A 12,277-nucleotide genomic window follows, 5' to 3' on the forward strand; every position below is an offset into this window, starting at 1 on the left:
GTTTGGAACTCTGGCCAAAATATGATCACACTCTGATGAAAATCTGATAAAACTCTGATTAAAAACACTGATGAAACCTGGTCTGGGTTACTCATATGAGAAAATCACTGATGTGTGAATGATCTTTTAGATGTAATAGGTGAAAGAAGCATCTCATTCTGATTTTACCATGATTGCACAGAATAAAATTCACTGTGTAGCCCCATCATTAGGCCACGGTCACACGTTCACTATTTGGTTAGTATTTTACATCAGTATTTGTAAGCCAAAACCAGGAGTGGGTGATAAGTACAGAAGTGGTGACGTGTTTCTATTATGCTTTTCCACTGACTGACCTACAAATACTGATGCAAAATACTGACCAAATACTGAACTTGTGACCGTGACCTTACTAACAACTCCAACTACAGGAAACAGTAAAATCTTTTACATAATTGTTTGAAAAACAAAGAAAACAATAGAACATCTTATGTCTGGGAGATAGAATACCTGCCTGTTTCAAGTTTAATGTTCTCCATTTTACAATGCAGATGTAGCTCATCATCTCTCAGTTCACATTTATACAGCCCTTCAAAAGTTCTGCTCTCAGAATCCTTTAAAGGTGAGAAAACATAAACTCTGCATAGACAAGAAAAAACATGTTACTAAAGGGTACAGAGTCAGTCGTAAATTTAGAGCAATGGCGACATATTATTAGCATGCCTGAATCAAGTGCCGATTGAAAATACAGCAAGTTAATAGGGGTTAATTTACTACTGTAGCAGGTTGTAAGATTGACTATACAACTCTGCTGTTCCAATATGTAACCTCACTCTGCAACAAGATACCAGATTGCCTATACATCTGTGTAGTTACTGTGCAACCATCACTTTTTGCTCTGCAACAGGGCCGCAATCAGGGCTTTACTGTCCTTACTGTGGTATGGGGCCCGGTGAGCAGAAGGAAAGAAAGGTGCCCACACCCAGTCCGTACTCCCCTCATGTGCTTCTACTCACTAGGCCTCAGAGTATAATAATGTAATAATGTATCGTGTGCCAGCATTGGGAGCCTTCTTGGAGCTTTGTGTAGCTCCAAGTCAGTGTTTCCACCTCTTCTGTGATGCGCTGGTGATGGCATGTACACGGTGATGTCATCACGTACTCGCCTGCATGTATGCGCGCCACTCGCAGGACACCAGACCAGAAGTGGATCTGCTGGGGATCATGTTAGAGTTAAGTATGAAAAACTTTATTTTTAATAAAATTAATTAAATGAGCTTAGGAGGAAGCAAATGATTATGAATTGAGTTGTGGGACGGGGGACAGTTAATGATGATGTATTGAGGTGGGGGAGCGCAAATAATGATGAATTAGGAGTAGGGGACAGCAAATGATGAATTGCGAGTGGGGGACGGGATAGTAAATGATGAATTGAGGGTGAGGGAAGGAGGAAAGCAAATGATTAATTGACATGGTGGGATGGGTAGCAGAATATGATGAATTGAAGATGAGGGGTGGGGAGAACAAATGATGATGACTTGAGGGTGGAAAAGTGGGGAGATAAAATGATGATGACTTGAGTGTGGGGAAGAGAAAATGATGATGAATTGAGGGTGGGAAAGAGAGAGGACATCACGTAATGAATTATGGAAGAGGTGGGCATGTAAATAAAATTAATCGGGGAAGTGGTAGGTACAGTGGAGGATGTTGAGGATGATACGGTGTTACTGGTAATGAATTGGGGGAAAAGTACAGGTACTAATTTATTTATCGGGTATTTATCGGGTATCCAACATCTGCACAATCTTGCGTTGAAATCTCTTGTCAATTTTTCTTTTCCGTCCACATCTAGGGAGGTTAGCCACAGTGCCATGGGCTTTAAACTTCTTGACGACACTGCGCACGGTAGACACAGGAACATTCAGGTCTTTGGAGATGGACTTGTAGCCTTGAGATTGCTCATGCTTCCTCACAATTTGGTTTCTCAAGTCCTCAGACAGTTCTTTGGTCTTCTTTCTTTTCTCCATGCTCAATGTGGTACACACAAGGACACAGGACAGAGGTTGAGTCAACTTTAATCCATGTCAACTGCCTGCAAGTGTGATTTAGTTATTGCCACCACCTGTTAGGTGCCACAGGTAAGTTACAGGTGCTGTTAATTGCTCAAATTAGAGACGCATCACATGATTTTTCGAACAGTGCCAAAACTTTTGTCCACCCTCTTTTTTATGTTTGGTGTGGAATTATATCCAATTTGGCTTTAGGACAATTCTTTGTGTTTTTTCATTTAAGACAAATTAAATGAAGATGATAATACCAAAGAATTTGTGTTTGCAATCATTTTCAGGAAGATACGGAGTATTATCTGACAAAATTGCAGGGGTGTCAATACTTTTGGCCACAACTGTAGACTGCTTAGGGGGGTCAATCCTACTGACAGATTCCCTTAAGTTGAAAAGAAAACAGCTAAGCAGTCAACAAATTTATAAAACTAAATAATACAGTAATTCCTAAAGATACAATTTCCTAAGGATATAACCCATATAGAGAACAAATTGCAAGTAAAAGAACCAAAGTATATTAAAAAGTATACTTTGTTGAGTAGAGATCATTAAAAGAAAACCATAGCTATCACATTACGCACATTACATTTATAAGCGATAGTAAGATAGTGAAAACTACCAGTGGTGGAACCACAGATCAGAGGCAATCAAGTGTGTAATAACTATATACAAATACTCCAGACATTGATACTAGACATATTAACCAAGGTTGGCTCTGTACCACCATGGAACTGACTACAGCCACAATTAAAGTATCACCAAAGTGATTGTAAAATAAATAGGCGAGTGAAGGAGTAAAGGAAGTGATTCAATAATCATACAATAATTACCTCGGACCTGCGGTGCCGCAACCCCTACGGGCATTTCAGCTATGTGCCTTCTTCCGGGGGAGTGTCATCGTCAAGTCCTACAGAGGTTAAATACCCGGGCCAGCGAATAGAATCAATGATATCCAAGAGCAGGAAAGAAAACAGCCACTAAGATGGCGCATGCGCTGTTGGTGTACAAACTGCCCCGTCACCAAGGGCGTCATTGGATGCATGTCAGAAAGGAGAACTCAAGGACCGCCCACTAATTTCCTAAGGATGCAACACTGCCAACAAACACTGGTGTTGATGCATTCAAAAATGTCACAGACACTGCAGATCTACAACTTTCGTAATTAGCTGGAAGAGTCACTTGTCAATATACAAGGGTTGTTCAATTTATCTGCCCAAATATGAAAATAAAATTTTCTGATAAAATTGAACTTACTACTTTTTGATGTAACCCCCCCTTGAGATCAACACACTTATTGCTCTTTGCCTCCAGTGACTGTATGTCCTCAGAATAGAAGGCTTGTTGGAGCATAGGTGTCTAAAGTAATTGTTGTCTTGTGTGGTATGAATAAAATGCCTTCTGTATTCCAAAATACTGTTGCCATCATCTTTCCAATTGACTGGTGGACACAAAATTCCTCGGGAGCTGGTGACCTTTTGTCCTTTCATTGCATGGATTCTTGTTTGGTCTCAGGATCATGGTGGTAGACCCATGTTTCATCACCCGCATGTTAAAATTCTTTTTGTTAAATTGCTGGCGACGTTTTTTCCTCAGGAGTCAACATTTGTAGCAACTCCTGGAAACTGACCTCTGACATCATCAATACATCATGAAGGATACTAGAAACCGTGCTGATTCAAATGCCTAATTCATCAGCTATAACACGGCCTTTGACCCAATGATCTTCCAAAATCATGGTCTCCATTTTACGGTACATTTCCTCTGAAGATGCTTCAATAAGTCGACCTGAATGTTCAATTAATTCCCTACACCATTTAAACTGCTTAGCCCAAAACTTTACCTGGTAGCAGTTGAGGTTGGCATAAAATTCAAAAAGTTACAATATGTTTGTGCAAACTTATGCACTAGAAAACTGGTGTAAATACTTTAAGACCCAGAAATTCTGTAAGATCTGACTTTTGTGTTCTCAATATAAAACACAATTTCTAATTATATTGATACTTGAGACAATACCACATTCTGGTGACTTTTTAAACATAACAGAACGCGAAAACCACAACCTTTACAGTTACTCACTGTCAGACGAGAAGCCTGCATGCTTGGCTTCATTCCAGTGCCTGCTAGGTTTTTTTTGGTAAAAATATAACTTAAATTCTAGAATTAAAACCTATACCCACATCCTTTTTGAAAGTAATCATGGGGCCTCTTATCAAAATGCCAGCTTCATGACCGTCTTCATGTAATTTTGCAGCAGTCAATTTCTGTAAACAGTGCATGGCAATTCATGTTTAGAACCAAATAAAATATGTAGATGTACCTCCAAAAAATTAATTTATGCATTCTATTAATGCTCTGTGTTCCTGTTCATCTGCATGGCTGTACAGCCAAGAAGATTGCAAGCTACCCCTATTCAGTAGGCACAACAGTCCAGATAGCTGCAGACGGGTCAGTGAAGGTTGAGGCTCTGTCCTGATTTCTCTGTTGCAGCAGATTGTCTCTTCAGAAAGGAAGAGGACTAGAAGTCTAGTGCCACATATTGGAAGTAGCAATCCTAAACGTCAATATCAACCCTCTAATGAGCCTTGCCGCATGACGTAGGGTAAAAACCAAAATCTCAATTTGCAGACACTGCATTTCAGGGTACTACCTCTCATCAGGGCAAAGTGTGAGATCTGGTTTGGCTGGGTGAGAGGCGTCTGACCGAAATCCAATGGGTAATCATTTGGGGTCCAAAGGACACTCAGGTTTGCTGCAGAGAGATCAGGATGGATGCTCATCTTCTATTGGCCACTGACATCACTAACCTTTTCTCGCCTCTCTTTGCTCAAACTTTCACATAATCTGCAGAGCAGGACACATGCAGAGCTTTCTATGATTACTGATATCATTTGTCAATAGAGAAGGGATATGGGGAACTTGCATCCAGTGCACCTACAAAGAGGCCACATTTCTAGATTTTTAGTAACTGCGCCATAACAAATGTACTGGGTTGCTGTATAGTCTTGGGAAGTTTACTACTCCGTTTGACTGGAGTGGATCTTAGCATTGTTGATGGGTAGGGGGTAACCATTTAGGAGGGTCTGTCTATCCACAAAATTGAGCTTGTTGGAGGTCAGCAATAGATGAACTTCTAGCGCAATATCCACTGATCAGTGAATCAGCTCACTTGTTTTGGAAGATGACCAGCTTACAAAACTGGTCACCAGTCTACTCTATATAGGTTTCCTTTTTCGTCCCAGGGGATGGCAAGGTCTTGTCAGTATGGCTTCTCATTTCTAGCTGTCTAGTTCCTGCCTCAGTGTTGTATTTCCTACTTTTTCTGCCTTCCCATAAATATCCAGCATGTCCACATCCAACCTGCTCCTCCCATTCATTCGTCAATCACACTTTCTTTTGGGCCATTCCATGGCACCTCGCCTTTGCACACCCATGAACACTTTCCTGAACAGTAGAGAAAAACCCACAATACAGGGTAACATATCACTGTCAACCCATGACAAGGCAGAATCTCCCTCCACTATATTACAGAGGCCCATACACATTTCTCATACACAGGACCTTTTTTCTCAGTGTAAAGGGCCTGTCACACTAAGAGATATCGCTAGCAATATCGCTATAACTTGTGACGTTATAGCGATATTGCTAGCGATATCGCTGTGTCTGATACTTACCTACGACCGGCTCCCCCGCTGGTTATCGCTGATCGCGCGAGAACGTCCTGGACTGTTTCTCGTCGTGAGCTTCCTGCGGCGCTTCCTGTGGAGAGACGAGCGACGAGCGTTGAGCCGGGCGGGAGGACGCAGGATCGCCTAGTGTGACAGGTAAGTAGCGACCCCCGTCCCCAGCGATGTCGCTGGTGAGATTTGCCTGTTTGGCAGCTCACTAGCGACCACTTAGCGATGTACCAGCGATCCTGACCGCATCATATCGCTGGTCGGGATCGCTGGTACATCGCTAAAGGTACTGTCACACTTAGCGATGTACCAGCGATCCCAACCAGCGATACGATGCGGTCAGGATCGCTGGTACATCGCTAAGTGGTCGCTAGTGAGCTGCCAAACAGGCAAATCTCACCAGCGACATCGCTGGGGACGGGGGTCGCTACTTACCTGTCACACTAGGCGATCCTGCGTCCTCCCGCCCGGCTCCACGCTCGTCGCTCGTCTTTCCACAGGAAGCGCCGCAGGAAGTTGACGACGAGAAACAGTCCAGGACGTTCTCGCGCGATCAGCGATAACCAGCGGGGGAGCGGGTCGTAGGTAAGTATCAGACACAGCGATATCGCTAGCAATATCGCTATAACGTCACAAGTTATAGCGATATTGCTAGCGATATCGCTTAGTGTGACAGTACCTTAAGTGTGACAGTACCTTTATAGACTATTGGAAAAGATTACAAAAAACAAACTTTCTATGCTAAACGCAATAGAAAATTCCATTTGTGCAGTAATGTGACTTTCCTGGGGAAATTGATAGTGGGTTAAGACAAAATGGGTCTCCTGATTTTTTAGTATACATGAAAAACAGATGATACAGGGATAGTAAAAACAGAAGCACAGAAAGCAAGCAGAAGAAGAATGGACCATCACAAAGAAGAAAAACAATCCGTTTTATGTGGACCCATGTGTCTGTGAATTAGGGCTGAGGTACTGTAGGTCCACAGAGAGTTTTTCAATGTAGACTTTTATGGCTTAAAGTTCATATAAAAAAAGCCCAAAGAAAACATTTCTTTTCACTTCTTTGTGCTTATTTTCTGCCTCTGTTGATTCACATGCCAAATCTGGAGCTTTTTTTCTGCAAAAAGGCCTCAAGAATTGACATGTTTCTGTTATTATGCTGAAAAGCACCATGTGCACTATAAATGTGCTTTCCCATTGAAATAACTAGAATGGTGATTCAGAGAATTTAAGTGCTGTTGATGAAGATGTCAAAAAAACTTTATGTGAACATATCCTAAATTTCAGAAAGGTTATCAAATGACAGCTGGATGCTGAAAAACATACAGAATACTGTAGGAAGAAGACTTGAGTAAATGGCAACATGCTCGTACGATGGTCACGTGTGTCTGCCTATCATCATAGGGAAGCACAACACGCTGGATGCACATCATGTTTGTTTGGGAGTAAAATGCCTTGAGAAAGTATTTATACACTGTTAACTTTTCTGCATTTTTAAAAGCTGGAAATAGGCGTTACGTGAGTATAACTTTGATATTTTTAAATAAAAAAGTAAAAGTGTGTTTTGTTTGATTTCTAATCAATAATAAATAATTCTGGCTGTGTCTTTATTTACCATTAAACTTATAGGATTAGTAATGGGGGTGTCTTATAGACGCTTCTCCATTACTAATCCGTGGGCTTGATGTCACCTGACAAAACAAAGGTGACATCGACCCCACAAATATGAACTCCACTTGCCACCGCTACAGGGCAAGTGGGAAGAGCCAGGTAAAGCCCCAGAATTGGTGCATCTAATAGATGTGACTTTTCTGGCCAGCTGCGGGCTGTTATTTTTAGGCTGGGGAGGCTAATATCCATGGCCCCTTACTAGCCTGAGAATACCAGCCCCCAGCTCTCTGCTTTAGCAAGGCTGGTTGTCAAAAATGGGGGGACCCCATGCCGTTTTTATTATTATTTATTTAAATAATTAAAAAAACAGCGAGGAGACACCTCTATTCTTGATAACCAGCCCTTGTTGAAGCGGATAGCTGAGGGTTGCAGCCCACAGCTGTGAGTTTTGCCTGGCTGGTTATCAAACATACAGGGGAACACACGCCGTTTTTTTAAATTATTTATTTACAGCGCAGGCGCGGCTAATGAATACACCCATCAGCCGTTCCTGCGCTTGCTGTTATTAGCGGCAGCAGGTGTCGGATGATGGGAGCTGTAGTCTCCTCCACTGAGACCAGTGACCGGAGGTAAACTTTATACCTCCAATCACAGCTTAGCACTCACACTGTCTTTTGACAGCATAGGAACCGTGGCTCTCTGACCGGCGGGGATGATTTCACCACCGATCAGAAGCGTTGTTTGCCACGCTATCATGCACATGACAGCATGAAAATTCCTGGTGTCTGGGCAGTCGAACCTGAACATTAACATGGACTTCCTGCTGAAGTCCGTGTTCGGTGTCCGTGCCCGATCAGTAGGTGTTCGGTATGGACGCCGAACTTTACTGTTTTGGTTCGCCCATCTCTACTTAAGAAGAGGTTTTTCATAATAGTGGTCAACCCCTTTAATCCTCATGATCAATACGGGTCGTCCTGATGCTCAGACCCGCAGCAATAATTTATTTTTCATTGGTGAATATTTGTTGCTTATGGGACCATCCCTTTAAAGACCAGTAACTTTTTCCAATTTATTAGATAGGTGTTGTGTAACTTTCCACTAATTAAGCCATAACAAAATAACACATAAAAAGGCCTGTGCATTTAGACACCTTCCCTATTATTTTTAAAGATAAAAAATACATTTTTCGTGGCAAATGAATATTGGGAGATACTTTGGTGGGGATACTTTTCCCAGAACTATGATTATGATCTATAGAAAATCGGAAGCCTTTTATTTTGGGAGCAACTTACCCTTTTTCTGAACGGTGTTTATATTGCATTACATTTTGTCCAAACAGTGACTTTTCTTTCCCTCTGTAGCTCCATACCTTTCCTGTGTCAATATTAAAACTTTCTGAAGGAACCAGCACTATATAAGATAAAAACGATAAAAGATTATTACCTGATTTTCCTACTATTACTTTTAACCGTATGATCTATAACTATTTGATATCAAGGTAAAATGTTGAATTATGTGAAAAATAAGCTGCAGACATTGCTGCATCAGATAAATTATCATTTTTGTTACTGTACATTTTTCATGTTTACTGCTCTTTATTGTTCCTCTCATTCAACTTCGACATTTGTCATTTACAAGTATCCTGTCATCACAAGGAAACCTGTGAGAAGGATCAACCTTCCTAAGTCGTCTATATGGACAAGCAGGTATTAGAAGGTTGAATATAATGATATCTCGATATGCGCAATTCGATGACTTATTGCAGAGAAATCAACATTTTTCGTAATATGTGTATGAACTGTTAGGATGTTTGGGTGGGACTAATATCTTCCCGAGAGTCTTCTTCTGGGGGGCATGTAATTGTTCCTCCTGTGTGACATTGATCATTCATAAATAGTCAGCAACATGTAGGAGAAAGACGAACACGCCGCAATAAAACTTAGAACAGGTTTCTCAGTGCGAGACATGTAATGACAGACTCCTCACTGATCTCACTGTAAAGTGCTGTGTGTGATTACAATGGGCTCAAAGTAGAGCAGAGATGCGTGTGGTTGCTAACATTTATTCAACTTTCATCATATCAGCCAGTGTGGTGGGCGTACAGCAGAGCTGACAGCACTATAGGAGGACAGTTGCTAGAAGTGCTTGCAAGGAGAGAAAGCTCAGCTCTGATTTATTGCTCCTCCCCCACACTGACTGTTGTGATGAAAGTTAAAAAAGTATTAGTAATCACACTCTTCTCTGTTCTACTACAGGCACTAGATAATCCCACATAGTTCAGCAGTGAGATCAGCGAGAAGAAAAGACTGTCTGTCATTACATGTCTCACACTGAGAAACATGCTCTAAGCTATTGTAGGGGTATGTTTTTCTTTCTTTCTCCTGCATGTTGCACCTTGCTATATGATTGGTCAATGGCATAGAAAGTGATGAAGCACACGCCCCCAGAGGCAGACTTTGGGGAATTAGCCAGCTTTAACTGAATTTTACCCCAAAATTTGAATACATTCAATCAAAACACAATATTTGAAATATTGAACTTTCACATGGGGGAGAGAGAGAATTCCACTGACCATAAGAGCTTACACTCTATCTATAGGAGAGAGAGGACTCAGCTGACTATAAAAGCTTAGACTCTACAGGAGAGAGAGGTCCCTGCTTACCATAAGAGCTTACACTCTACAGGAGAGAGATTTACCCTGTGACTCTTGAAATGAAAAACCACTGTGCCAAATAAACTGTGCTCTGCTGATCTGTAATGGCCCAGACACTGACCACCATTGAAGAATAATTAATCACAAGATTTGTCACCAAAAGTATATTACTACAATGGATAAACAAGGTACTTCATAATTAAAAAAGTAATACTTTATCATTACAAAGATAAAACAAAGTAAAAAAAATGCAAAAGCAAAGGTGCTAGATCATAAAACCATGGATACCTAAGGTCCAGCAATGCCTGCACATGAGGAAAGAGACATAGAGAATCAGAAGAAATATACTACATTTCTAATTAGAGGTATTTCCTAATATTATTATTATACTTACTACATATTGGGATAGGATCTTGGTGATGGGAATACCATTTTAAATTATTTGCACCTTGCACAGGAGTGAAAAGTGGGCATGACTTGCTATTCGAAATACCCCTTTAAAATTCTGGTGTAAATAGCAAGAATTGTGTCCCAGACAATAGACAATTGGCAAAAATGTTAACGCTTTGAGCACCGGTGTAAATTTTAGTTTGCTGTGCACAGGCAGCTCAAAGTTGCGCCAAATTAATAAAAGGCTTACACCTTCTGCTAAATTTTCGGGCATACTCCAGTAGCAATTAAACCAAAATTGGCGCTTGAAACCTCAGACTAGATAAGTTACACCCCTGTGTCGTTTTACATAATAAGATGAAATATTTGTACCCCCTCATAGCACCTTCAGCCTCAAATTCTGCTGTGTCACATAGCAGATATACAGGGCAGTTTTGTGCGTAGTTAACCCTTTACAAGCGTATCACCGACAAAAAAAAAAATATTGATATACAGTTCTAAAAACCGACATCATTATTACAATTACAATGGTTATTGTACCGTTATCATACAGGTTAGAATAAGTAGGCAGGCGACACACATTTACAGATGCTACAAAAGGTTTTGTAAGATGTAACATCCACCTAACACTAAAAGTCGAAAAACTTCATAACGAAGATGGCAGCCAGTGATAGCAAAACATGAAAATTAAGATGTCTTCAAGGGTAACACCTGCTTCAGCAAAGCTGGCTAAAACTTTCCGCCTCCATTGAGTAAGAGGTACAGAGTTGCATTACCCTTCAAAGTTAACAATCTACATAACAAGAAAATTGCTATAAAATATCTTACATGACAATAGGAGAAGGGTTCCAATCGGGATCCTGAGAAAAGAAAGGGCGTGCGATGATAATCCCAACATGCTGCACTGCTGCTTGTAGTCCGTAGAGAAATGATGAGTGATAAAGAGACAGGCAAGAATGAGTTAACACAAGCCGTTGTAGACTTGTGGTGTGTCTCCCCTGCAATGCATGCATTCTGTTCTTGTAACTACTGTTCCAAATTCTGCTAAGACATTTACCACATTTGCTATTTTTTTTTTACCAACAAGGAACTAGAATCTTGCTCTTTTTACAAAAAAAACTATGTAAAGCAGCTGCTATAAATGTGTAACAGTTACCTAGGAATGTCTACCAACAGACGATTATGACTGCCTGGCCAAGTTGCACAATTGTACCCCTAAATGGGGAAGTGGACAACCCCATTAAGGGCACAATTGTGCAACTTGGCCAGGCAGTCATAATGGTCTGTTGATCTTCTCGTTCCTCATGTTTGGCCCTGTTGAAATAAGAACATACAGCTCTAGCAAAAATTAAGAGACCACCATGTCAAAACCCTGTCATGGCAGCCCATTCTCCAGACCTGAACCCCATTGAAAACCTCTGGAATGTAATCAAGAGGAAGATGGATAGTCACAAGCCATCAAACAAAGAAGAACTGCTTACATTTTTGCACCAGAAGCAGTGGGAAAGACTGGTGGAAAGCATGCCAAGACGCATGAAAGCTGAGATTAAAAATCATAGTTATTCCACAAAATATTGATTTCTGAACTCTTCCTGAGTTAAAACATTAGTATTGTTGTTTCTAAATGATTATGAACTTGTTTTCTTTGCATTATTTGAGGTCTGAAAGCACTGGGTTTTTTAAAATTTTTTACCATTTCTCCTTTTCAGAAAAACAAACAAAATTTATTGCTTGGAAATTCGGAGACATGTTGTCAGAAGTTAGTAGACTTAAAGAGCAATTTACATTTTACTCAAAAATATATCTATAAAGAGAGAAATCAGACAAACTGAACATTTGAAAGTGGTCTCTTAATTTTTGCCAGAGCTGTATATACTCACCTCCGGTGCCTTTCCAGCGGTGTTGG

The 12,277-nt window shown here is 40.7% G+C and overlaps 1 protein-coding gene across 1 annotated transcript in view; it reads right to left on the reverse strand.

The window, feature by feature from the left end:
- The window catches only part of ITGAE (integrin subunit alpha E), a 265,900-nt gene extending 254,548 nt beyond the window's left edge, over positions 1-11,352 (reverse strand). The window contains exons 1-3 of the mRNA XM_073565319.1: positions 11,200-11,352; positions 8,621-8,738; positions 494-618 (exon numbers count right to left, since the gene is read on the reverse strand). Of these exons, the coding sequence (XP_073421420.1) occupies positions 494-618; positions 8,621-8,738; positions 11,200-11,269 (313 nt within the window). The 5' untranslated portion in view covers positions 11,270-11,352. The remainder of the gene's footprint in view (positions 1-493; positions 619-8,620; positions 8,739-11,199) is intronic.
- Between the last annotated feature and the right edge of the window lie 925 nt (positions 11,353-12,277).

This window comes from Dendrobates tinctorius, unplaced genomic scaffold, assembly GCF_039654945.1.
Source record: "Dendrobates tinctorius isolate UK_male_01 unplaced genomic scaffold, ASM3965494v1 ptg000016l, whole genome shotgun sequence".
NCBI lineage: Eukaryota > Metazoa > Chordata > Amphibia > Anura > Dendrobatidae > Dendrobates > Dendrobates tinctorius.